The following is a 27,263-nucleotide window of genomic DNA, read 5'->3' as shown; positions in this document are numbered from 1 at the left end:
TTGGGAGGCTGGCCATTCGGCCATGCCTAGACCCTGTACTTATGTATTTTCAACGGTGGAGCTTCTACACACCATAGATTAAGGTGTGGAGCTCTGCTGTACCTCGAGTATTAATGCAATTACTATTGTTCTTCTATTCAATTCCGCTTGTTCTTGTTCTAAGATATCACTTGTTCTTCAACTTGATGAATGTGATGATCCGTGACACTCATCATCATTCTCACCTATGAACGTGTGACTGACAACCACCTCCGTTCTACCTTCGATTGGGTGAATATCTCTTGGATTCCTGATTGCACGATGCATGGTTGATCGCCTGACAACCGAGTGCTCGTCTGACAAACGAGCCAACCATTCCGTGAGATCAGAGTCTTCGTGGTATAGGCCAGAACTGATGGCGGCATTCAAGAGAATCCGGAAGGTCTAACCTTGTCTGTGGTATTCTGAGTAGGATTCAATGATTGAATGACTGTGACGTGCTTCAAACTCCTAGCAGGCGGGGCGTTAGTGACAGACGCAAAAGAATCGCTGGATTCTATTCCGGCCTGACCGAGAACCGACAGATGATTATCCATGCTGTGACAGAGCATAGGCAACATTTTCACTGAGAGGATGGGAGGTAGCCACTGACAACGGTGAAACCCTACATAAGCTTGCCATGGAAAGGAGTAAGAAGGATTGGATGAAGACAGTAGGAAAGCAGAGAGACGGAAGGGAAGGCATCTTCATGCGCTTATCTGAAGTTCCTACCAATGAATTACATAAGTACCTCTATCTTTATCTTTATGTTTATTTCGTTCATCACCATATCCATTTGAGTTTGCCTGACTAAGATTTACAAGATGACCATAGCTTGCTTCATACTAACAATCTTCGTGGGATCGACCCTTACTCGCGTAAGGTTTATTACTTGGACGACCCAGTGCACTTGCTGGTTAGTTGTGCGAAGTTGTGTAATGCCATGGTATTGAACACCAAGTTTTTGGGGTTCATGACCGGGGATTATGAGAGTTGTGAAAAGTATTGTTCACAATTTCGCGCTACCACTAGTTTTAGGATTTAATTTTCTTTCTTCTTATTTGATTTTGTTTTCATTTTTCTTCTTGCTAGCATGAACTCTCACCTTGGCTATGAGTTTGGTTATCAACATGTTGTAGGAAATGAGGACTATAATGAAGATGTGTATCAAGGATGGGACACTCAAAGGTGGGAGGAGCCATATGCATATGATCAATCCTCTTGGCAACAACCTCCACCAATGCACTATGAAGAAGAGCCATTCTATGATGCATATCAATCCAATGGCTATGGTGAATCTCCTTGTGACTTTCAAGAACCACCATCATATGCCTATGATCCATACCCTCAACATAACTCTCAACCATACTCACAAGCCCCTTCTTACCAACCACTTTCATATGACCCTAATCCATATCCATCCTACCAACAACCATATGAGCAATATGAACCACACATAGAGCAACCACCATAACATCAACACTTTCAAGAGCCACCCCTCCATATTATTACCAAGATGAACCACCTCCAATATATGAAAATTTCCAACCACAAGATGAATACTACTTTCCACCACAACCTCCCATGGCAGAATACTCATGTCCTTCAATCCAAGAGCCCTATGGTCCTACTCATGATATCCAAGAGGAACAAGAGTCAAGGGATCATCTCAAGGAAGTATTGGATCAATTTCAAGCAACCATGGAGTGTGTTGTGCAACAAGTGGAAAGAGTAGAGAATATTGAACCACCACAACTCTACCAAGAAGAACCATCTTCCTACTATGAACCCTTCCCCCAAAATGATGAATCCTTCCATCCACCCCAATCTCTAATGGATGAAACCCTTGGTGTTCTTGTTCAAGGGCAAGAAGAGATGAAAAGGGATGTGCAAAATTTTATGGCCGCCTTGGATGCGGTAACAAATCAATTAGCCTCCCAATGCTTGAACACTCAAGGAACTCCCATGGCTACATGTGGAGAATCAAATGAAGAATATAGTATGAAGGAGAGATTGAAAATTTCGATGGAAAATGAGGGAAGTTGCTTTGTATTGGAACAATTGGAGGAAGCTTTAATTGTTGAAGACAAGGAAGAAGTGGTAGAAGACTTAGGAGATGCGGGGCTTCCATGGGAACATAGATTTGAAGAAAACCCCTCCAAGATGATTGAAATTGATGCTAGGGAGGAAAGTGCACACCTTCCAAGGCATACTCCATATGAAGACTTGGATGGGATAGAGCAAGGATTGAGTTCCCTTGGAGATGAAGATCAAGCATCAAGTCTTAGTGGTGAAGAATCCTTTGAGCATGAAGAACCTTCTCCGGTTGGATTTGAAAGCGTTGAGGAGGTAAATTTTTCTCACCCTCCCTATTATGATTTGAGTAAAGGAAAAGGTTTAGATAAAATTGTTGAACAAAGGATTGAGATTAAGAGATCTTGTGAAGAGGTGGAAGTCCCTAGAAATAGAAGAACGAGGGTTGGTTATGCATTGTCAAGATCTTTGATAGCAAAGGTTGGTGTATAACTAAAGTACATGGGTCTAGAAGGATGTTTGGTCACCTTGTTGAGAATTCACCTTGCTCACCACCCACATGGATTAATGATAATCAACTTGGAGATGGGTGTGAAGACAAAATATGGGATCCGGGAACACATGAGGATCAACATTGGGAGCCCATGGTTTGTGAAGAACTCCATCAAAGCTTGGAAATATTAATCTTGAATGATGGAGCTTATTGGAAGTCCAAGCATTGGTGGAAGTTCCAAGATGAGTACAAGCACAAGCCACCTTGAGAGAAGCTCCCCATAAGTCCAACTTAAGGACAATAAATAAAAGTGCTAGGTGGGAGACACCCCACCATGGTAAAATCCTTTCATTTTCTCTTTTATACATATTGGTAGAATTAGTTCAAATTCTTGTTTTTATTGGTTTGTTGAGTTTATTTGGTAGTTCAGTATGTTGAATAAGGTTTTAGGGTATTTTGGTAGTTTCTTGGAGGTTTGGAATGCTCGGATTGGTGCAAAAACATAGCAAAATTTTTTTTTTTTGAAAAAACAGAGCACCATCCACGCGTATGCGCACTGCGTGCGTACGCGTACATGAGCATTTTCGACCATCCACGCGAGCGCGCCATGCACGCGTACGCGTGGGTTGAGAAGTTCCACCTTCCATGCATTAACCCGAGAGTTAGGCCCGCACTGTGCGCGCGTCGTGCCTTTAGCACAACCCCACTTGCGCGTACGCGCACATGACGCGTACGCGCCACTCTCAAAATAAACCATCCGTGCGCGCGCGCAATGCGTGCGTACGCGTGGATGCCCTTTCTTCCATCCACTTCTTTTCTTCTCCACTTGCATGCTTCCTTCCTTGCTTCCTTTCACAAGGCTCTTGGACCAACCAACTCACTGCTGCACCGCATCATTACTCACATTTTAACCCCACAAAGTGGTTCTCACAATAGGGTAACCGTATCTGATTCTTTAATAATATTTGCCCTTGTTACTTCTTCTCCTATTTCATTTACTTATCTCATGATTAGACATATGTGGGAGTCTGTAAAAAGTACCAAAAAAGCTAATTTACCTTATGAAATGTTTCTCACGTGTATTTTTGAGTACTATAAGGTAGATTTAACAAATGAGGCTGTGGAGAACAAATTTTCTATGATCAAAGGTGGTGGTGTTGTAAAAGGAACCAAGAGTAAGAAATCAATGCCAATGGACAGCGACCTTGAAAGTCAGTTTGAATCCTCCAAAGCAACCGAATCCATAAGAGAAATCCTCACCGAATTCTCCAATATGTCTGCACTCATGGTGCAATCTCATAGGGCTGCTCGCAAGTTAGCCTATGAAAATGAACGGGCTTGGGGGAGATGTAAAGAGAGAGTGGGTCTGATGCTGGAAAACTTGGAGAAGGATCTGGGAGTTGGCAGTGAAGAATATGTTGGAGACTCTGATCTCAATTTGTCTGATGATTAATGTTCTGTTTTAAGGTTTAGGATATTGGCTTAAGTATGCTCAATCTGGTACTTTATTTTGTTGGGTTGGAAACTCTTATAACTCTGAGATACCCTGTGATACTCTGCTGTGTTTGACTATATTTTGACTAGTTTGCTTGCTATATCACAACTGTTTGCAGGTGACCCTTTGATGACAAAAGGGGGAGAAAAATAAAAAAATTGAAATTAGAAAACAGGGATTGAAATTCTCTCTTGAGAATTCATGATCATTCCTGTTAAAGAGGATTGATGCTTAAAAGTATCTGTTTTTATTGTGATCTTGTTTTGATGCAACTGCTTTGAATATTGCTTTGAACACATTGCTACCATCAGTTGATTTTTATCTTGGTAAAATGTGTTTACTGTGTTTATGATACATTTGAATTACCTTGATAAAATGCTTAATGTTGGATTTATTTTTGGCAGTTCTTTTAATTTTTAATGGAAATAGTTGCTGTGTTTGGAGAGATTATATCTTGCTTGAAAAATATTTTTCCTACCATAACTATGATTGCTCTGATTTGTTGGAAAATGTTTTTTTTTAACCAATTTGAACAGCAAAAAATTATTTCTGTTTGATTATGTTGTGTGCATTGAGCAGAAAATAAGTTTATGATGTCAAATAAGTTTTGATTATCAATTTAAACTGCTCATAGATCAAGCATTTAGCATCACGTAATATGCTAAATAACATTGTTACTTGAAGCTTGATTTAAATGTTACAGGTTAGTGCTTCCCTTGGTAAAATAGCATACATCAAGGGGGAGCCATGTGATAATTTGAAAGGGGGAGAAATTCAATCTTCAAAGGGAGTACTCGTACTCAAATCTTTAAATTTCTTTTCATTTCAATTTTAATAATGTTTGTCATCAAGGGGGAGATTGATGAGTTTGGAAAGCTCTAATTTAAATTGATGATGATCAAACATTATTAACAGCAAAATAATTAATCTAATTTTGATCTATATATGTTAATTAAATTAATTTTGCTGTGCAGGTTTTATTTGGGCCAAAAATAAAATTCTGGTGCAAGCCCAATTCAGCCTTGGTATTAGTATATTATGATCATATATGGCTAAAACCATTGGGCCGAAATAAAAATGTTGCTAGCCCAATGATTAAAATATTCAGCATCAATATGAAGTTAGCTTCTTGTGGCTGAATGGAAAATAAATAACTTGGGCCAGAATGAGTTTAAATGCTCCGAGCCCAAAAAAAAATGTTCCTCATGCATGATCCGAAATATACTTCATCAGGAAAGCAAATGTTGATATTTGCCTATGCCTTCCAACGGATCTCAATTCCAACCATGTGATGGATTTCAAATTCATTACATTACCATTTATTGCATGGAACTATGAGAGAAAATTTGACTTTGATTTGATGGAAATCATTATGATTCTTGCTACACGCCACTCTAAGGGAAGTAAAAGCAACTTTTACCAATTAATTGGTTTAACTCACTTAAATGCTTTTCTTCCAAGATTGCTTATTCTCTCTCTCATCTCTTTCTTTCTTTGCTTCGGTCATTGTCCAGGAAACAATGGAAGCAATGTTCAACAACCAAAAGAAAGAAGAAGATGCATGCTTCAAGACCATCAAACTAATGATGGCAAGAAAATATAACAAAAGAAAAGTATGATGTGGCTAAGATCTGCATCACTTATGGTAAGATTCTGTGATGAGATCTTGGCTTCTTCATACCAAAAATAGTTGATGAAGATTCGGCCAGCAAGGAAGATTCTTAGAGGCATGGCTTGTCTCTGATTCTGCTCAACCACCACAGGAAGTAGCTAGAGTGGCGAAGTGATGGAAGAGGCAGAGATTGGAGCAGATGAAGCCATCATCATCATGAAGCATCAAGGGCCAGAAATCCATCTTGGAGAGGAAGCCAAGGATGGAGTGCTCGGATTGATGAAGAGTGATGACCAAGGAAGGACTAGAGGTATTTGCATGTTGGTTTTTGCATGAGTTTCCTCTTCTTTCTCTATGGCCGAACTGGTTCTGTTTTGAAGGAAAAGAAGATAAGCTCGGTTTTGTGTTTCAACTATGAAGGCTTCACTTCTCTATAAAAGGGGTGAACAGTCACGGTTTGATTAAGTGAGAGTGCAAGGCACAAAAGTCTCATAGCTACCTAAGCTTACAGATTTTCTTCTCTTTCAATGTATTCTATTTTGTAATTTTTCTGTTTAATTTTGTCATGTCTTGAGTCTCATGGAAAAAAGGCAAACAATGAAGTTTGTATGAAAAAGCCATAGAGGGAAAAAAGACAGAGAGTACAAAATTAAAAGAAAAAGCCATAGATGTCCTTAGAGGTCCTTTGTTCATCTATGTTGTGTTTCATGATTCTGTGGGAATCCCCTTGTAAGTTGGGTTAGCACTTTACAATTTGTAATCTGGATGATTATAGTGAAATTCCATCATTGTTGTGATGAAGACTTGATGTAGGCTGCATTGCACTTAGCAGCTGAACCAGGATATATCTGGGTGTAATCTTCTCTCTCTACTCCTTCATTTCTGTTTCTGCCACACAGGAGCTAAAATCAAAAATATCTCGTGCCAAGTGACGAGACAAAAGTAAAAAGTCTCGTGGCTAGGGACGAGACAAAAACAGAAAAGTCTCCTCAAAGACCAGAAAGTGTAATGAAAAAAAGGGGTTAAGATTCAACCCCCATTCTCTTTGCCACTAAAACCATCACTGGTTTTACGAGACAAAACGGAATTGTCTCTTGCATAATCCGTTGCGCAGACTAAACAGAAGCCAAGTTATAATTTCTAATTTTAAGGCTTAATAAATCAAAATTAACGAAGATCGTAGATTCAACCTCCCCTTTTCAAAACCTTGTAGAACCTTCAAAATAAATTATTTCGTACATAAAAATGAATTTAAACTTCTAACATTTACTTAAGCGAAAGAGTAAGCCTATTAACTCTATCAACTCAAGTTAGAATTTGTGTTGCAAACTTTGCATTTTGCTAATAGATGAACAGCCCCTGCCATTAAAAGACCCAATTATGTTTTTATGTATCAATAAAATTGAAAGGCCCAACAATATGCTGTAAATCGTGGGTTAACAAAATCCCAATTGGGTCCACGAATTTGAGTTTCGAGAGTGAAGTGTTTTTTTTTTTTTTTTTTGAAGATTCCTACTCTTTTTATGTGATCTCTATAAATTGAGTTAAATTTATCATATTTTTAGTAATAAAAATTAGATTAGATGCCAATGGTTTTATTTAAATAAAAAGTTCGTTTACATAACAGACTCATCAGTAGTTGCAATTAAGGAATGATGATGATGCCATGATAGCATTTATTAATGGAAAAAGGAATCATCAAATAAATAGTTACATACAACATCAAAAAGGGGAGTGCTACTAGATTTGATTTGTTTAGTTGGGCCTGGTGCAATCAATCCTAATTTCACCTTGATTACCAGTTAAGACACCAACTCTACCCAACTTAGTGATGGCATTAATAAAGGCATTGTTAAATGCTGCTTCATTTGATGCAAACAAGTTGACCGTTGACTTAGTCCTTGGATCTGTGAAGAGCACCTGATCAGAGGTGAAGAGACCCTTTCCTTGCTGCAAGTTCTTGAAGTATTGGTTGTCAAACTTTTGGGGTGTGACTGGGTCCATGTTTATGGCAATTCTTGGATCAACTTTCAGTGGACACATTTGTCTAAGCTGGAATGCATATTGTAAATTCAATGATGGGTCGATTCTATTTCTTGGGCTGAAATTGTATATCCTATTTGAGAACTTCCCACAGTGAGAGAATCCAATTGTATGTGCTCCTGATATTCTCAAAAAACCACATTTTAATCATACATATAATATAATGATGTCAAATAATTAATATATTTTCATAAACACTGTATATAAAAATACATATTTAGCATTTTGAACAAATGACCATTTGTATTCATAAAAAATGAAAATACTGATATATATACCTACATTAAATTAAAACTAAATTTGTATGTGACAAAAGTATCCTATCTTTAGAGGGTTGAAGTGTCACGTAAGATATTTTTGTCACACGGAGAATATCTTACGTAGGTTCAAGCTTAGTTTCGATTTAAAATGGGTATATATATCAACGTTTTTTCATCTTTTATAAGTATAAATGATCATTTATTTTTAACATTTTATAAAGATTACTCTGTTACAACAGAATAACAACACATATATTTATACATAAAATATAACTGATTTGGTGGCCGATTTATGTGGAAACGAATGTGTAAGAAAAAATGACGTACCTGACAATGCAACCAAATCAGTCTGAGAGAGGCCATTAGAGGTAAAGAAGGAAGTGAGCTGATCCAAATTGTTTTCAGGATGAGGAAGATGGCGTTGAACACTGGCTATGGTAGAGATTCTTCCATCACGCCTTCCTAATTCCACATTGTAAAATGGACCCCCTGCCAAGTTGACAACATCCCTAGTAGCAAGAGCAAGAATATCAGCACAAGACACTTTGTTACGGCACTGAGGGTTGCTATCAACTGCAGCCTTGGCTTTAACCACTGTGTCAAATCCATCACCAGCTAGTGATATATCATCTGGATGGTCTTTCTCTGCTTTGTTATTTGGAGATTGTATCAAAACCGATGCATCACAACCCTGTTTGTATGTCCATAAACAAATATAGTGTATATATGTAAGTATTAAAGATACAATCATTCGTGTTGTTTAATTTTAGACGAGTGATTTCATGACAGTAAGTAGTACACTTTATTTGTATATATATTTTGCATACCCTGACAAGGCAATCATGGAAGAAGAGTCTAAGGGTGGCCGGAGCAGTAACAAAGGTTTGCTGGAACTTATTCGAGACGGCGGAGCGGACCAACTGCTCAACATTGGGGCATGTTTGGCTGTAGAAGTTACGCCTCAGCGGTTGAGCTGAGCTTCTGGCAACTGCTGCCACAAGGAGCAATGACAACAATACAATTATTCTATTACAACCTCCCATCACTCTCTTATGTTTTGTTTTGCTTCTTATGTGTTCTGATGTGTGTATCTATGTTGTTTCCGCCCTTGTTATATGCACTTATATATAGTTGCTAAACACATTTGACAGTTACACAAGACAGATATTGCTATATCTTATATTTCGAGAATTCATGTGAAATCGATAACAAAATTGTTAAATAATTTGATAGATTTAACTAAATTATCATTTAATAATTTTCAATTATCAATTTTATATGAAATTAACTATACCTGAATTACTAACGCACTATAATTCAAATGACATAGTCTCTTTATATTCACCTAAAAAATTTCAATTTCGAGTTTTCATATTTTTGATAAAAAAAAATCAAACTGTAACTGAATTTTTACATTTTCTTTTTCTTTATGACCGTATTATCTATATTTATTCTTATTTTATATATTAATAATAAGTTAAATTTATGGTGGATACTACAATGAAGATGGCATAATTGTCTTCATATGAGTATATTTCTTTTTGACCTTTGGATGATGGATTGTATGGTTAGATTTTGATATTTATAAATGTGTTGTTTTTGTTTAAAGTGTGGCTAAATAAATAAACCACACTTTTAACTAAAGCATCTTCATGAGAAGATATTTTTGCCATCTTCATTGTAGTATCCACCTAAATTTATACCATTTAGTTATTTGTTTATCATTATTATTGTATAAGATGTGGAATTCAAACACATTACGTGTGGAATTATTCAAGCTTTGTCTAATGATTAATTAAGACATATGTATGTGGGTATGCTCCCTATAGTTAACATGATATATTAGTGACAAAATTGAGAGGGAGATAGATAAGATAATATGATTAATTGGAGAATGATTGATGAATGACGAGAATAAGAACAAATGTGTGTTACTTTGTGACAGTCTGGCCCGTGATATAAGTATATATGGCTATTGGCTATATCTATATGAGGAAAATAAAGGATGATTGAAGCGACATTAACGCCAATAAGCCAATATAAATAATGTCTATGTGGTCTATAATAAGTTGCGTGAAGCATCTAAACAACTTTGTGAATAATAGTTTGATGCCAGAGAGTTTACTATACTATATGCATATATAGACTATCATTTTATGAATTATGAATAATATAGAAAATGTCAAAATGAGAATAAGAGATGGTAGGTATGCACGAACATGCACAAGCATGTTCAGATAACGAAAGGAACTTTAGTTTCATGAGCTGACCAAGAAAAAATGTTATCTAAATTATGAACTATGTACATATTAAAATCAATCATTGCATATAAAAATATATATTTAATATTGTACAAAAAAATTGTTATTCTATTACATTTAATTGAAAAATTAATAACATCAATATGTATAATATATAAATATAATAATTAATTTAGTGATACATATAGTATTTTTGGTAAAATATAGTTACTAACAGCTTAGTTGTCAAGAATTTGAAATTTTGAATGGCAATTCGTGTACACTAACGTCGTTGTTTTCAATTCTTATTATTATTATTATTATTATATTAACTATCAACCTTTTTGTTACATATATAATTTACATATAAAGTATAAAAAATCATGCGCATCCATAATCCCTTTTAATATTATGGGTTAACTAATTGACAGCATGAGCGCAGACAATCAGATAAACTATACATACGTGATGGCAAAATAATTACTTTTTCTAAAAAAAAGGTTTGAGATTTTATTATAACAATTAAACTATTTAAAGTGAAACAGTCAACACATAAAAAGAAGAGACAACGAAATTTTGAAATGTGTTAACAGATAAGTTTTGATGGATCATATGGTTAAGGAATCTCATGCTTGGAAGTATTAGCCAACTCAAATGCATGTTACCACCATCTCACCTGTCACTGTGACTCCACTCATCTCTCCTAACTCCTAAGTTCTAACTACCCCTATGCAAAGCAGATATACTCCTATCCCAAGCCTCTCTTTGGACAACACTTCTTTTTTTCTTCTTAATTTGTGGTCATAGAAAATATATTTTCTAGAAATGAGTGGATACATGGGAGAAACCACACATTAATATCAGTCATTATGTATTTTTATATTTTTATATGTACACAGTTTTAATATAAATCAATAATTCATTTTATTTTACCAATAAATTATAATTCAAATAACATAATCTCTCCGTACTTATTTAGAGGTTATTTTAATTTTTTGTTACTCGCTTTGATCGTTAGACTAGTGGTTAATTTTTGGAGCAATGCTAGGGGGTCAGCAATTTTTGTGATTGTTAGCCATCAACTAGCCATCAATGATAATTTGATAGTGTGAAATTGGTGTGAAATTTCATCAAATGACTCACATTTTTCTGCTAGTTACATGCTGGCCAAAATTCAATAAAACTACTGCCTCCTAGACTTTTCCTAATTTTTGTGTACACCAACATATTTATATAAAAGTAAGAGATTTTTTTAATAAAAAATATTAAAAATTATTAAAAATTATTTTTTATTATTATTTAATTATTAATTTAATTCTTTTAGTCTGATTTTTTTAATTTATTAAATAATAAATTTTAAAAAGGATTCCGCTAGGGAGACAATAGACTATTGAGTTACAAAATAAACGTCCCCATACTATTTAGAATAACCATCCAAATACTAGGGATAACTGATTTTGGGGTTCACCAAGATCGAACTCTTGATCTTTCAGATCTAGCACTCTAATACTATGTCATGATACCACTCATCCCAAAAACTTCATCTGATAGAAAAATGTAACACTAATGGTTATATCTCTAATACTCTATAAACCTCCATTATACACATTGTACAAATGTTCCATTGGCTCCTTATATTTTTCTTTTTAATAAATCTCTAATATTTATCTAACGTGTCTGTAACACTGACTAAAGAAAACTCGCAGCCCTAATATTCTTTACAACGAATGATATATCATCTATTGTACTGTTCAGTTCAAATTTAGAAAAAATCCATGTTATAGCTTTTGAAGTAGTTATTTTTTCTCCACAACAGAGTATCTACTGGGCTTACCATTGAACACGATAACTAATTTTTGGTTAGTTTGTAACACCTCTGGATCAGATAAGACAGCTGACTCAAAATTTTTAAAAAAATTTATATTCAAAATTATGGTAGTTTGATTCACCGATTATAATTAAGTTGAATATAATATAATATTATTATTAAATGCAGTCATAATTATCTGCGCGAGACCAGCTCCTCAATCGATCTATCTGATTCAATCAAGCTTCTTTAAAAAATTATATATTATATATAGTATCCAATTTGGTTATATGAGAAATAAAAGAAAGAAAGTCATCGATTTCAAACATGCAATGCAACAGACATGGGCTTTTGCGTGCGTATATGAGAAAGTTGACAAAAACGCAAGTGGCAGAGAGAGTACTGAGTATTAGTTATTGGAAGATGGCTTTGAGAGTGTCCCTCTTCACCATATGCATAGCTTGTTCCCAGCTTTTGACCTTAACCTTCTTCGCTCCGCTTTACAACTAGAATAAGGAACCTTAGAATTAAATTCAACCAATCCTGCCTGTCGATGAAAAAAAAAAGGAACAGAAGTGAGGCTGCTTGACCGAATAGAACCATATCTCATCCCAAATCTCACGAAATAAGATGAATTGAGACAGTATTTTTTAAATACAAAATTATCTTAAATATATAAACCATTTCTTTAGTCGAACCAAAGCATATGTATAACATACTCTAATGAGAGAGAAAGCCACGAGAGAGAAAGCCGTGCGGATGAGGAACTAATAACAATAATACCGAAAAAAGTATAGGAAAACAATGACAAATTTAATCAATGTGAACAATAGAGTAAAATAGAAAACTAAATTTTAATTAAAAATTAATTTTGTATATTGAATTACTGCGATAACAGTATGTTTCATGGTAATCTTGGTTTATGATTTCAACATGTAGATTATCCCAGCAACTTATGGCATACAAGTAAAAAGATCCGAAATAAGACCCCCCCTATAAAGTATATATTGTTTAATCCTCATGTAGAAGTAACTTTTCAGAACCCCAACAACTGTGGACCCAAAGATAAACCCTCTGATCCGGGCCATTCTATCCAACCTGAAAATCTACAGAATCGTGCACTGTAATTTCCTTTTCCCATAACGGTGCCTACCATGCGTTAATTTGATATTGATCAATACCAAACTGGTCATCCATTGTATCAAAATATCATTTAACAAAAACCACGTCGGAACATGATTTCAGCCGGTCCAACTTGAAGGTATAAATAGAAAATGAAAGTGGGGAATTTGCTACTATAGAAACACTTCCCTTTCATCATTCATCATGGCCACGAGTTACCTGAAGAATAAACCAATGATCAAAATGCAGAGCTGAAAGAAATAATTGAATCTGCAGTTATTACTTATTACCAGTAGAGGACATAGACACGATGATCTTTCAGCTGCATTGAAGAACTCTTCGGGGATCAAGCTGCCCGCTACAATAACTAGAAGGAACAATTGAAAGCTCTAGTCTTCCTTTCCATTCTTCGCCAGGTTTCAAAGTGATAGGTTTTTCAATAGCAGCAGCCTCTACACAAACCATATGCTTATACTCATTATCACCAAAATCAGCCATAGCCTTTGCTTTTTTATCCCAAGGATTCCACACCACTGCAATAATCAATAATCAATGATAAAAGGGATTAAGGTAACAGTCAGTAGTGAAACTGATTCCAGAATATATAAAAGCAAATATATATAGTGGGCTATGCAAATGCCCAGCCCATGAAAAAGGTGTAGAAAAGATAATAACAAGAAGGAACAGAGGAGACAATTTGGGACAACCCGGAGCCTGGCTCCCCCTTCCAGCCTCTTCTACTCCTCAACACACAAAAAGGTCTTTCATGCCTCATTGTGAATCGTAAACCCCATCCCTAAACAATTGATGACCCTGGCTCTGTCTTCCACTCTCTTCTTCTCATCCTTTGCCTTGCAAACATTCTCAGATCATGCATATTCTTAGACTTTGGGAAGATAAAAAATAACACAAACTTAAAATGCATGAGAAGATTATAATCACCAGCATCAGGAAGCCCATCTTTACGTAACACATATGTTCTCTTCTTCTCGTGATCAATAATAGCAATCTTTGTAGGAGTGCTGAGATACATCTTGTCAACCTATCATATAAAGAAAAGAGATGTATCAGTTTGGAACTCATGAATGCATGGGAAACAACAGTACACCCGAACTGGCTAAATGAATGTCATAAAGCAGTCTCACTTCTGATTCAAATGTTAAAGCATCCCCCTGTTCAGTAAAGCGTTTCTTTTTCTGCAAGTTGTCGAGATAATCTAGTGTCTCTAATCCCTCTACCCGGACTTCGCTGAATACAAGCAAACTGGTCGGTTAAATACTTAAATGTAATCCAAAATCACAGGCTACAAGTAAATTTCTGAACAATGAGAATAAATAAAACTCAGTGAACAGCCATTAAGTTGTAGTAAAGACCAAATGTAATTCACCCAAAATAAAAAAGACTGAATAAGCCAACAACTTCCTTATTCTCTAAGAGATATAGAACAAAATGCCAAACTTAACAAAGAAATGAATTTGTGGGGGAAAAAAGGAAATGAATTTCATATTTTGAGTTGAGAAAACAAGCTTATGCCCACATGATAAGATAATATAGTTCCATTGGCTTGTTTACTATGGGGATCTTGAACTGTTTCTCAACCAAATCCAATAAGTAACAATGTAAAATTTGAGAACAGGGGCCAATTTAAAATAAAGACGAGCACATTAATATAAAACTCATTGTAGTGAGACAAAACATGGTCTAAGCTCTTACCATATATCTGAAACAGAGAAATATGTATGATAAGCAAATGTGAATGAAAATGGCTTCCCATCAGTGTTTGTGTTCCTAATCCGAGATGTCAACATCAGATCCCCTCCAGGTCCTAGAGCTACCCTAAGACGGAATTCAAAACTACATGCAGAAAGAAAAGCGTAAAATATGAGAATTATAACAAAAACAACTCAAACAATAAAATGAAACATGAAAATATGGACTAAAAACAGGAATTCCAAAAAAAGATCATAAATAAAAGACACGTTTGTCCCTATATATACACCTGTGAGGCCAAATCTTCATTTCCTCTTCTGAGGGCTTAAGAATCAAATCAACAAAGGCTTTATTGGAAGTATTTGTTGGAAAGGGAGGAGGGTGGTCATCAATGGCCCAGAAGCGATTTCTAGCAAATCCATGCCGATCTAGGTTACCATGGCAGCTAAACTGCAAACAAAGAGCAAACATCCTTGTACATGTTACATGGGATATGATTGTAAATTTTTAATAATACAATATCTAAAGGGTCATTTACAACCTACAAATTTCAGTTACATGAACAAGTGTTACATAGGAGTAGGATCTAACATGGTTGCAGGTTTAGTGTGATGGAGGCAGCAACGAAATCAAGAAGCCTCAAGCTTATAATGTGACTAGCATACTTTTTGCGGATTATTAGCCAAGTGCAAATAATATATTTCGAGTTCAATTGAGTATTTTACTGCTTTGCTGCTGCTGGGCATGTATTATTTATGCAACTGTCACCTTCTTTTAACCTGCTTGACTCATCTGGAATGTTAATTATTCTTGTTGATGCCTGGTTATTTGGGTCTGCAACTTTTGACTAGCCTAAGTAATGTACGAACACCAGAGAGGAAAAGGAGAACTTTTTCCTTTCTAAGAAAAATATTATGATTCCAAAGTAATTCTCTATGTTTAATTTCACACATTATCTTGACCTATTTTTCGTGGCAGACATTATAAAATATAAATTAATTCCATAAGCAACTTGTTGATCACCTCTAAAACTTCAGTCTACAGCTTTGCTATTCCTTCAGCACACAATCTCCCCCTAGCCTATGAAATATCATACTTCATATAGATCTTAACAATGTATTTAAGGAGAGTTTCTCACAATTTGAGTTAGGAGCTTAAGAACCAACTATTTAACAACTTCTAATCTCATCTCTTTTCTCCTTTGTTCTCCAATTTCTACTTACTCTAAATTAAAAGAAAGCAGAATTATCACAAGAATCTCGGGAAAATGAAAAAAAAAAAAAAACAATATCATGAGAAGTACATACTTGAGGAAAGCATATTGGAATCCCTCCACGAATTGCCTTGGGAGGCTTAAAAGTAGCCTGCAATATCAATAAAAGAAGATGTATCAGAGCTTATAAAATTGATTGTTGGAGTTGAAAATTTTCAAAAATATATTTACATGGACAAATCATAGTCACATAATTTTCACTATTCTTTCGCACTAAACAGCTTATATAAAAATATAGTGACTTATCATAACTTTATATCTTAACCAAGATTAATCAAATCGGGAGCACCATATTAGTAGTAGAAAGTCAGAGCATTCAATCGTATCATATTAACCTAGTAACAATTACAAGAGTAAATCAAGACTGAAACATACTTTCAGATAGATCCTAATCATCCTATATTCTTTTAAAGTAAATTGACTAACTTAATGCAGGAGAACACTCATCACAAGCTGATGTTTACAACCTAATTGAGATATATATATATATATATATATATATATATATATATATATATATATATATATATATATATATATATATATATATTTTTTTTTTTTCTTTTTCCGCCGTCATCTTGACATAAATTCACAAAGAAATCAGCTAAACAAACCATTACAGAGACAGAAATTACAAACTTGTTTTGCAGTATACCTTGCTACTAAGGAAAAGCAATTCTTCACCATGGTCATTCTTCCAAGAAGTCACATGGCCACCGTATAAGTACACCTGAAGTCCAATAACAAAGAAATTTAAACATAATCAGAACAAAATAATACCAGAACATACACACGAGACTACTTAATCCACAGCGGAAAACAGCAAAATAAAAAATAAAATAAAACAAAATCAAACACCAAAGCCACGCAGCTCTATGCAAAGAAACTACACCAAAAGTTAAATCAAATTGTTCTAGAACAATCCTTCTAAAGGAGCAGAGTTAACTTCAGCTGCAACACGAATTAAAAAATAAATATTAAGGTGACGAGATCAGTACTCTAGAAACCGATAATAATCATAGTGATAGCAAAGGCGAAATGCGAGAATCAAAGAACCAAACCGAGAAAGTATGCAGATCAAGCAGTTTGCGATGAAAACCGAATATAGAAAAATGCAGGGATTAAGGTGCATGAAACATGATGCACGATGCATGATTGAAGCATGGAATCGGACCTCGGCGGAGCTTCCACGTGGATCGCGAAGAAGAACCTTGTCGAGGCCATTGAAGCCCTTGCAAACCTCATAGTACCTACTCTTCTCGCTGCTCATGGCTAATTCCTACCTCTTTCGAAGCTTCACCACTGGCACAACCACCGTCACCACCACCATATAGGGATGCTATGTTTGTGTATATATATTTCTCAGTTCACACTCATTAGTTCTCGATTTACGGTTTCTCGGTAACCCCTACCAATTCCACATTGTTTTCTGTAACTGCAATCTCTTCAATTTTCTTCTTGTTTTTTCTTTTTTTTTTTCCTTACTCTTTTTTTGATTTCTCGATAAGACGTACGTATATATTGCAAATACTGTTGGGTACGTGTTCAGTAATCGTGCATTTCGAACGCTGATAGATGCATATAAAATAATTAATAATTAATATAATAATAATATATCGTATTCAAACGTGATAGATTTTTTCATTTTAATAAAGTTGAGTTGGCATCAACTTCACTCATCTCACCAGAAGCAGGGCACAGTTTGAATGCAGAGATTAAGCCTTATTTTAAAATTTTAAAGTGGTAACTTTGTCTTGGAATTGGAAGACTAGACACAGTAATTTTAATGTTTAGCGAAAATCTACTCGTATAACAAAAATTACTGTTTAGCAAAAATGCTATTCGTATAATAAAAATTATTGTTTAGTTTTTAATATTATTTAATTATTTTTTAATTAAAAAATATTTTTATTTTTTAGATATACATTTATAATTAAGATTAATTTAAATTTAAAAAATTAAAAGTTTTTTGTTATAGCCGAGAGAAAAAAAAAAGAGAGAAGTGGAAGCACGTGGGGTATATGCCCCCACTTAAATTTTCTTTTTCCCTTCCCCTGCTTCGGTGACATCCCTCCCCTCCTTCCTTCTTTCATTTTCTTTCTATTTCTTCCCAACAACTTGAAACTCTCTCTTCCTCTTCCCTTCTCATTCAACTCTTTCATCTTCTCATCTCTTCTTGCAACTACACACTATTATCAAACTCATCTTCATCATCTTACCTTTCTTTCTTTTTCTACTCTATCTTTATTTATTCAAAATTTCATTTTCTCAAAATCCCAAACCATGGAATATCAACTTAATGAGTGAAAGAAACATTTGACTTTGAGTTCCAAGTGTTATTGAGACTTCAAGGTAACTCTTTGACTCAATAATTAGTCATATTCCCAATTTTTGTCATCTCTATATTTATAGGTATGTATAAATCTGAATTAGGGTTAGTAGGATTAGAAAATTTGGGACTTTTGGTCAAGATGAGTAAGATTATGTTAATTGACAATGTTAGTAGCTCACAAACATCATTATTGTCATATTTTTAGAGTTGTAAAGTTATTGGACATCATTTGGTAGCTCGTTGGCGTGCTCAGAGTTGCTTCCGGTTCTTTGAAATCAAGTTGTGAGTAGATATTATATCTATAATTATTTTTAAATATATTATTATCAATATCTATGTTGAATCATTAATTTTGGAGTTTAAAAATATTTTATTATTGTGATTTTCGAATTTTTGAAAATAAATATTGATTTGTGAAACTTACAATTTTATAAAAATACACACGAGACGATATTTATATATTTTGTAAAGTATAAATGTTTTCTTATTTGACTTATTTAAATTTTAATTAAATTTTAGTATGCAATCTTATATATATTGATTTGCTATGAAATTTAGTAGTATGTTATAAGCACTAGAGATTTTTATAAGTGATTTGGTTTGGATTGGTTTGGGAGACTCTGACTAGAAAACCGTAGTTAACGGCGGTTATGACGTTAACCTAGATGCATCTGGCTCAGACCTCAGCTAGCAGGGGCGTTGCTAGCCTAACGTGTAGGCCACACGTTGGATCTGTTATACCGTACGGGCACACTAGAGGAAAGGGCTACCCTTAGAGGTGGAGCCGCCCTAGGTGTGTAATATTTGATTTGATTTGACTTTTGGAATGAGAACTCCCATTTCAGTTCATCCGCTTAATTATTTATCTAATTATTTGTATAATTAATTAATATGAATTCTTCATCTTTAGAAAGAAATATAATTTTCAAGGTAAATTTTGTATTGTCTCGTGTGGGTTATAGATGTAATGTTTGCTCACTGAGTTGCAAAACTCACCTTATTATATTCCATGTTTTTCAGATACAGGAGTTATTCTAGGTTCCATTCCATCTGCCCCTCAGTAGATCTTAGTCATTTTGGTGAGCCATTCTTCTTTCCAAGGACTAAGTAATTATGTAATGGAATCTTTACTCAAAATTTAGATTATGTCAATGCTCCATATGTCACAGGCAAGATCCTCGTGTGGGTTATGTTATTTTAAATCTTGAACTGTTTAGGTAGTAATTATGATTTGGTTATGTAAGACTTATGGATCTAATTATATACTCTAGTTATCAACTTGATATATATATAATGCGTATTTTGGATATATTTGATTGTGGATATGATTGGAATGTGTTGTTGTTGTTGTCCTTGGAAATGGATTGTTATTATTAATACAGGGAGTTAATATTTATGTTGGTAAGGTCCTAGAAACAGAGGAGATTCTGTCCGTTTTTCTGAAAATTTGGTCTTTTGGCTTGCTAAGGGACTTGTCCCTTGAGCACCAGTCATGGCTTGGTTCGGGCCATGACAAAGTGGTATCAGAGCCTTAGGTTTTCCTGTGTAATATGGAGCAAGTGTTCTTTAGTAAGATCACAATTGCGCAAATGGAAGCCGGCCCATTTTCACAAAGTGTGATGTTACTAGAGGCCTATAGGAAGTTGTCCTCAATCTTTTGGTCTCATAATTCTTTCTGTCTGTCCTATTGTCTTTGAACTCCATATACATATGTCGGTGGTGATCCAATCGCTTTATTTACTCAATAGGTGGAAGATGCCACCTAAGAAAAGACGTGGTGGAGCTGTTAATACTTCTGATACTGCTGAATCTAATAGGGCAGTTTCTCTGCCACTTGGAGCGCTTCGACAAAGGCCAAGGAGCCAAAGGATAGCTGATAGGCGCGAAGGAGAGAATCCCGCAGTAAGAGAGGCTCAACCAGACTTAGCGGCTGAATTAAGGGGAATGAATCAAACCCTTAATGCGGTATTACAGGTCCTAACAAATCAAAATAGGGGCAGAGCAGGAATTCCTAGTATGCCAAATTCTCAGCCTCATAGAGTTCATCAATTGTTTGGGGATCAAGAGCCGCCAATTGAAAAGTATTTGAAGTTGAATTCGTCCACTTTCAATGGAGATTCATTAGATGAAGATCCACAACAATATCTAGAGGATGCGAAGAAAGCAATTCGAGCTCTCAGGTGCACCAAGGAATGGGTTGTTGAGTTAGTATCCTACAACTTACGTGGTTCAGCAAGGTATTGGTATGAGTCTCTTCTTGAGAGCAAAGAAGCAGCTGGACTTCCTCCTCCTTCTTGGGAAGAGTTCACTGAAGAGTTTCTTACTCGATTTTATCCAGCTAACAAGCAAGCAGAAGATGCAATTGCCTTTGAAAGATTAAGGCAAGAGAATATGACAGTGACTGAGTATACTAAGGAGTTTACTAGACTTTCTAAGAGTGCTCCATACTTGGTAAATTCAGAAGAGATGAAAGTACGCCGGTTCGTTCGTGGGTTGGTAGAACCTATGTTCACCACTCTTATGCCTGAAGTCGGATGCATGTCTTTTAAGGATGTCCTAAACTCTGCTTATGGGATTGAAGCTGGGATAGCAGAGAGAAATGCTTTTAAGGATATTGGTAAGAAGCCTAAGATGAAGGAACAGTTTTCTGGTGGAGCTAGTTTAGGAGGATTTCAGTCTCATCATGTCAGACTAATCAGCAAGGTTATTCGGGGTATCGAGCTCGTCCTCAAGCATCTTTTGGTGGGGTTGCTTCTTCTGGATCTGCTCCCATGAGTGTTTCGAATCCCAGACCTTTTGTTAAGAGAACCTCTCAATCTAGTGCACAGGGTTCAAATCAAACAAGGCCAGCTCAGCCCTATTGTCTTCAGTGTGGGAGTTACCATTCCGGTATATGTTTTAAGGCTACTGGTGCATGTTTTGGTTGTGGTCAGTCTGGTCATCTTAGGAGGGATTGTCTAAATCCTAGAGGAGGCTTTGCTCCAGGTATTGCATGTCCTACAACACCAATGCCATCATCTTCAGCTATGTCTATTGAAAATTCTTCTGGTCCTAGTGACAGAGGAGCAGGTGGAAGGGGTCAGACTTATAACAGAGGAGGGAGCCAAAGAGGAAGAGGTCAGGCACGTGTGTATGCTTTAACACGTCAAGATGCTCAAGCTTCTAATGCTGGTGACAGGTACTTTACAAGTTTGTTCTTTAGATGCTCGAGTGTTATTTGATACGGGTTTTCATTATTCATATGTATCTCCACACCTTGCATCTCGTTTCGATAAATAACCTGAACTGTTATCCCACCCATTTCTTGTTGGCACTCCAATTGGAGTCTCCACGGTAGTTCGAGTCGTATTTCGGTCTTGTGTTGTTAGAATTAATATGGTTGAAACCTTAGCCGATTTGATCCTTTTAGAACCAATGGAAGATATTGATGTCATCTTAGGCATGGATTGGTTAGCAGCTTGTCATGCTGATGTGGGCTGTTACTTCAAAACTGTGAAGTTTGACATACCGGGTATCTCACCTTTTGTTTTTAAGGGTGATGATTGTCCCACTTTAGCTAGCATCATCTCATCTATGAGTGCGATGCAATTGATGGATAAGGGAAACCAAGGATTTCTGGCAGTTGTTAGAGATATTAATGCCGAAGTGCCTAGCCTTGATCAGGTCCCTATTGTTAGAGAATTCCTTGACGTGTTCCCTGATGAGCTACCGGGGATGCCGCCTGACCGTGAAGTTGAGTTTTCCATAGAATTGGCTCCGGGAGTCTAACCTGTGTCCATTCCTCCCTATCGTATGGCTCCAACTGAATTACAAGAATTAAAAGTTCAATTAGAAGATATGCTAGAGAAATGATTTACTCGTCCTAGCACTTCTCCGTGGGGAGCTCCTGTTCTATTCGTAAAGAAGAAGGATGGAACGATGCGACTATGTGTAGATTATCGTCAGCTCAATAAGATAATTGTTCGCAACAAGTATCCATTGCCAAGGATTGATGATTTGTTTGATCAACTTCAAGGAGCTACCTGCTTCTCAAAAATCGACTTGCGTTTAGGGTACCATCAATTGAAGATAAAAGAGAAAGACATTCTAAAAACTGCTTTTCGTACTCGCTATGGGCACTATGAGTTCTTAGTAATGTCCTTTGGTCCGACGAATGCGCCTGCAGCTTTCATGGACTTAATGAATCGAGTCTTCAAACCTTTCTTAGATCGTTTTGTTATCGTCTTCATTGATGATATCTTGGTGTATTCGAAAAGTGCTACGGAGCATGAGTATCATTTGAGGATTGTGTTACAAACCTTAAGGGATCACAAACTCTATGCTAAGTTTTCTAAATGTGAGTTTTGGCTGGATCAAGTGACATTCTTGGGGCATGAGGTATCAAAAGATGGGATCATGGTGGATCCAAACAAGGTTGAAGCCGTTTAGAAGTGGCCAAGGCCTACTACAGTGACAGAAATTCGTAGCTTTCTAGGGTTGGCCGGCTACTATCGGCGATTCATCAAGGACTTCTCGAGAATTTCGGCACCATTAACTAAGTTAACTCAGAAGAATGTGAAGTTTCAATGGTCAAAAGCTTGTGAGGAAAGTTTCCAGACACTTAAGTCTTGTCTAACCTCAGCACCGGTTCTTGTTTTACCTTCTGGGTCAGGGAGATTCTCAGTCTTTTGTGATGCATCTCGGATAGGATTGGGTTGTGCATTGATGCAGCATGGCCGCGTCATTGCCTATGCCTTGCAACAACTCAAGAAGCATGAGCATAATTATCCAACCCATGACCTGGAAATGGCAGCAGTCATTTTTGCTTTGAAGATTTGAAGACACTACCTTTATGGGGAGACCTGTGAAATCTATACGGATCACAAGAGTTTGAAGTATATATTTCAACAGAAGGATTTAAATTTGAGGCAACGGAGATGGATGGAGTTGCTAAAAGATTACGATTGTACCATTTTGTATCATCCTGGAAAGGCAAATGTTGTAGCAGATGCCCTCAGTAGAAAATCTATGGGTAGCTTGGCCCATATCACTCTTGGAAAGAGAGCAATTGTTGAAGAAGTCCATCAATTGGAGGCCGGTGGAATTCAATTTGACCTTGGAGAATCAGGAGTTTTTTTAGCACATGTTCGAGCCAAATCTTCCCTAATAGAACAGATCAAGGTTGCACAAAGTGATGATTCGAAACTAAGAAAGCTTATGGAAGATGTTCGCAATGGGAGGAACTCAGACTTTTCTCTTGATCAAGATGTATTGCGTTGTGGTCAACGCTTATGTGTGCCAGATAACCCCTACTTGAAGAAAGCTATTTTGGAGGAGGCTCACAATTCTAAGTACACAGTTTATCCTGGCTCCCACAAGATGTATCAAGATTTGAAACAATTGTTTTGGTGAGAAGGCATGAAGAAAGACATAGGAGTTTTTGTTTCTCATTGCTTAACTTGCCAACAGGTTAAAGCTGAACATCAAAGACCTGTTGGGTTATTGCAACAGATTGAGATACCTGAATGGAAGTGGAAAAGGATTACGATGGATTTTGTAACAGGTTTACCTCGTAGTTTTAAAGGTTTTGATTCAATTTGGGTAATTGTGGATAGAATGACGAAGTCAGCTCACTTTCTTCTGGTGAAAACAACTTTCAGTGCATCTCGGTATGCTCAACTTTATGTTGATAAGATAGTTAAACTACATGGAATTCCAGTGTCCATTATTTCAGATTGTGGACCTCAGTTCACCTCTCATTTTTGAAAATCTTTTCAAAGAGCATTAGGAACTCGTCTGGATCTTAGCACAACTTTTCACCCTCAAACTGATGGGCAATCAGAGAGGACGATCCAGATATTGGAAGACATGTTAAGGTGTTGTATTCTAGATTTTGGTGGGAATTGGGACAACTATCTACCTTTGATCGAGTTCTCTTATAATAATAGTTATCAAGCCAGCATTCAAATGGCACCATTTGAGGCTCTTTATGGTAGAAGATGCAGGTCACCTATTGGATGGTTTGAGATTGGTGAAGTTAAACTTTTGGGGCCGAATTTGGTACAAGATGTGGTTGAGAAGATTCGCTTAATAAGAGAACGCTTATTAGCAGCTCAGAGTAGACAGAAGGCTTATGTTTATAACAGAAGGCGTAACTTAGAGTTTTCAGTGGGTGATCAGGTATTTCTTCGAGTGTCGCCTATGAAAGGAGTGATGAGGTTTGGGAAAAGAGGCAAGCTTAGTCCTCGTTACATTGGTCCATTTGAGATTTTAGACAGAATAGGTGTAGTTGCTTATCACTTGGCATTGCCGCCTGAGTTGTCTATGATTCATCCAGTCTTTCACGTATCAATGTTGCGCAAATATCTTCCTGACCCATCTCATGTGCTCGCACCACAAGCCATAGAGATAAAGGAAGATTTATCATTTGAAGAGGAACCGGTGGCTATAGTCGATCGCCAAGTAAAGAAACTACGTTCTAAAAAGATAGCATCTGTGAAAGTTGTTTGAAAGAATCATTCAGTAGAAGAAGCAACTTGGGAAGTAGAGGATGCCATGCGCGACAAATATCCATATTTGTTTGAGTCTGAAGGTAACTATCACACTTATCACCATATATGAATTCGAAATTCGGGGACCGAATTTCTTAAGGGGGAGAGAATGTTATAACCGAGAGAAAAAAAAGAGAGAAGTGGAAGCACGTGGGGGGCACATGCCCCCACTTAAATTTTCTTTTTTCCTTCCCCTTGCTTCGGTGACCCCCCTCCCCTCCTTCCTTCTTTCATTTTCTTTCTATTTCTTCCCAACAACTTGAAACCCTCTCTTCCTCTTCCCTTCTCATTCAACTCTTTCATCTTCTCGTCTCTTCTTGCAACTACACACTATTATCAAACTCATCTTCATAATCTTACCTTTCTTTCTTTTTCTACTCTATCTTTATTTATTCAAAATTTCATTTTCTCAAAATCCCAAACCATGGAATATCAACTTAATGAGTGAAAGAAGCATTCAACTTTGAGTTCCAAGTATTATTGAGGCTTCAAGGTAACTCTTTGACTCAATAATTAGTCATATCCCCAATTTTTGTCATCTCTATATTTATGGGTATGTATAAATCTAAATTAGGATTAGTAGGATTAGAAAATTTGGGGCTTTTGGTCAAGATGAGTAAGATTATGTTAATTGACAATGTTAGTAGCTCACAAACATCATTATTGTCATATTTTTAGAGTTGTAAAGTTATTGGACATCATTTGGTAGCTCGTTGGCGCGCTCAGAGTTGCTTCCGGTTCTTTGAAATCAAGTTGTGAGTAGATATTATATCTATAATTGTTTTCAAATATATTATTATCAATATTTATGTTGAATCATTAATTTTGGAGTTTGAAAATATTTTATTATTGTGATTTTCAAATTTTTGAAAATAAATATTGATTTGTGAAACTTACAATTTTATAAAAATACACACGAGACGATATTTATATATTTTGTAAAGTATAAATGTTTTCTTATTTGACTTATTTAAATTTTAATTAAATTTTAGTATGCAATTTTATATATATTGATTTGCTATGGAATTTAATAGTATGTTATAAGCACTAGGGATTTTTATAAGTGATTTGGTTTGGATTGGCTTGGGAGACTCTGACTAGAAAACCGTAGTTAACGGCGGTTATGATGTTAACCTAGATGCATCTGGCTCAGACCTCAGCTAGCAGGGGCGTTGTTAGCCTAACGTGTAGGCCACACGTTGGATGTGTTATACCGTACGGGCACACTAGAGGAAAGGGCTACCTTTAGAGGTGGAGTCACCCTAGGTGTGTAATATTTGATTTGATTTTACTTCTGGAATGAGAAATTCCATTTCAGTTCATTCACTTAATTATTTATCTAATTATTTGTATAATTAATTAATATGAATTCTTCATCTTTAGAAAGAAATATAATTTTTAAGGTAAACTTTGTATTGTCTCGTGTGGGTTATAGATGTAATGTTTGCTCACTGAGTTGCAAAACTCACCCTATTTTATTTCATGTTTTTCAGAAATAGGAGTCATTACAGGTTCCATTCCACCTGCCCCTCAGTAGATCTTAGTCATTTTGGTGAGCCCTTCTTCTTTCCAAGGGCTAAGTAATTATGTAATGGAACATTTGCTCAAAATTTAGATTATGTCAATGCTCCATATGTCACAGGCAGGATCCTCGTGTGGGTTATGTTATTTTAAATCTTGAACTGTTTAGGTAGTAATTATGATTTGGTTATGTAAGACTTATGAATCTAATCATATACTCTAGTTATCAACTTGATATATATATATATATATATATATATATATATATATATATATATATATATATATATATATATATATATATATAATGCGTATTTTAGATATATTTGATTGTGGATATGATTGGAATGTGTTGTTGTTGTTGTCCTTAGAAATGGATGTTTATTATTAATACAGGAAGTTAATATTTATGTTGGTAAGGTCCTAGAAACAGAGGAGATTCTGTTCCTTTTTTTGAAAATTTGGTCTTTTGGCTTGCTGAGGGACTTGTCCCTTGAGCGCCAGTCATGGCTTGGTTCGGGCCATGACATTTTTTAACTTTCTACCAACTTCATAGTGTAGACGAATAATCACACTAACGAATTAAAATTTTTAATTTTACTAAATTTATATTTTTAGAAGTGTATTTAAATGATAATGATAATATGTTAATAATTAAAAAATAATAAAACTAAAACAGAATTTTTAATTTTTAAATTTTAAATTTTAAATTTTAAATTTAGTTTTATTTAGTTTGTATTTTAAATATGTACTCGATTTTAAAAAGATACTAA

The 27,263-nt window shown here is 35.7% G+C and overlaps 3 protein-coding genes across 8 annotated transcripts; 1 reads left to right on the top strand and 2 right to left on the bottom strand.

Moving 5' to 3' along the window:
* Positions 1 to 7,231: 7,231 nt before the first annotated feature.
* Positions 7,232 to 9,095, bottom strand: LOC112697826 (peroxidase 16). The gene is made up of 3 exons (XM_025751182.3): positions 8,783 to 9,095; positions 8,283 to 8,646; positions 7,232 to 7,814 (listed from the first exon to the last, which is right to left on the bottom strand). The coding sequence occupies exons 1-3, from the start codon at positions 8,996 to 8,998 to the stop codon at positions 7,408 to 7,410; spliced, it is 987 nt and encodes a 328-aa protein (XP_025606967.1). The 5' UTR covers positions 8,999 to 9,095; the 3' UTR covers positions 7,232 to 7,407.
* A 3,152-nt stretch (positions 9,096 to 12,247) lies between these two features.
* On the bottom strand, positions 12,248 to 17,599 carry LOC112697834 (putative glucose-6-phosphate 1-epimerase). Of its 4 annotated transcripts, none has more exons than XM_025751199.3 (9): positions 17,282 to 17,599; positions 16,763 to 16,837; positions 16,142 to 16,198; positions 15,124 to 15,284; positions 14,838 to 14,978; positions 14,270 to 14,372; positions 14,067 to 14,166; positions 13,415 to 13,657; positions 12,248 to 12,549 (listed from the first exon to the last, which is right to left on the bottom strand). In XM_025751199.3, exons 1-8 carry the CDS (start codon positions 17,375 to 17,377, stop codon positions 13,443 to 13,445), a joined length of 948 nt encoding a protein of 315 aa, XP_025606984.1. In that variant the 5' UTR covers positions 17,378 to 17,599; the 3' UTR covers positions 12,248 to 12,549; positions 13,415 to 13,442. The 4 variants fall into 4 exon arrangements, with proteins under 4 accessions (XP_025606984.1, XP_025606978.1, XP_025607001.1 ...); XM_025751193.3 differs by lacking the exon at positions 12,248 to 12,549 and adding an exon at positions 12,855 to 13,343; XM_025751216.3 differs by lacking the exons at positions 12,248 to 12,549; positions 13,415 to 13,657 and adding an exon at positions 13,837 to 13,975.
* Positions 17,600 to 18,168: 569 nt separating this feature from the next.
* Positions 18,169 to 26,665, top strand: LOC114927817 (uncharacterized). 3 transcript variants are annotated; one of them, XM_072199989.1, is made up of 7 exons: positions 18,169 to 18,459; positions 18,645 to 18,721; positions 19,460 to 19,518; positions 20,188 to 21,617; positions 25,648 to 25,724; positions 26,108 to 26,235; positions 26,463 to 26,665. In XM_072199989.1, exon 4 carries the CDS (start codon positions 20,195 to 20,197, stop codon positions 21,212 to 21,214), a length of 1,020 nt encoding a protein of 339 aa, XP_072056090.1. In that variant the 5' UTR covers positions 18,169 to 18,459; positions 18,645 to 18,721; positions 19,460 to 19,518; positions 20,188 to 20,194; the 3' UTR covers positions 21,215 to 21,617; positions 25,648 to 25,724; positions 26,108 to 26,235; positions 26,463 to 26,665. The 3 variants fall into 3 exon arrangements, 2 of the variants coding, with proteins under 2 accessions (XP_072056090.1, XP_072056091.1); XR_003818938.2 differs by lacking the exon at positions 20,188 to 21,617; XM_072199990.1 differs by lacking the exons at positions 25,648 to 25,724; positions 26,108 to 26,235.
* Positions 26,666 to 27,263: the final 598 nt, after the last annotated feature.

Source organism: Arachis hypogaea, chromosome 1, assembly GCF_003086295.3.
Source record: "Arachis hypogaea cultivar Tifrunner chromosome 1, arahy.Tifrunner.gnm2.J5K5, whole genome shotgun sequence".
NCBI lineage: Eukaryota > Viridiplantae > Streptophyta > Magnoliopsida > Fabales > Fabaceae > Arachis > Arachis hypogaea.
This window is presented reverse-complemented; position numbering and strand designations above follow the sequence as displayed.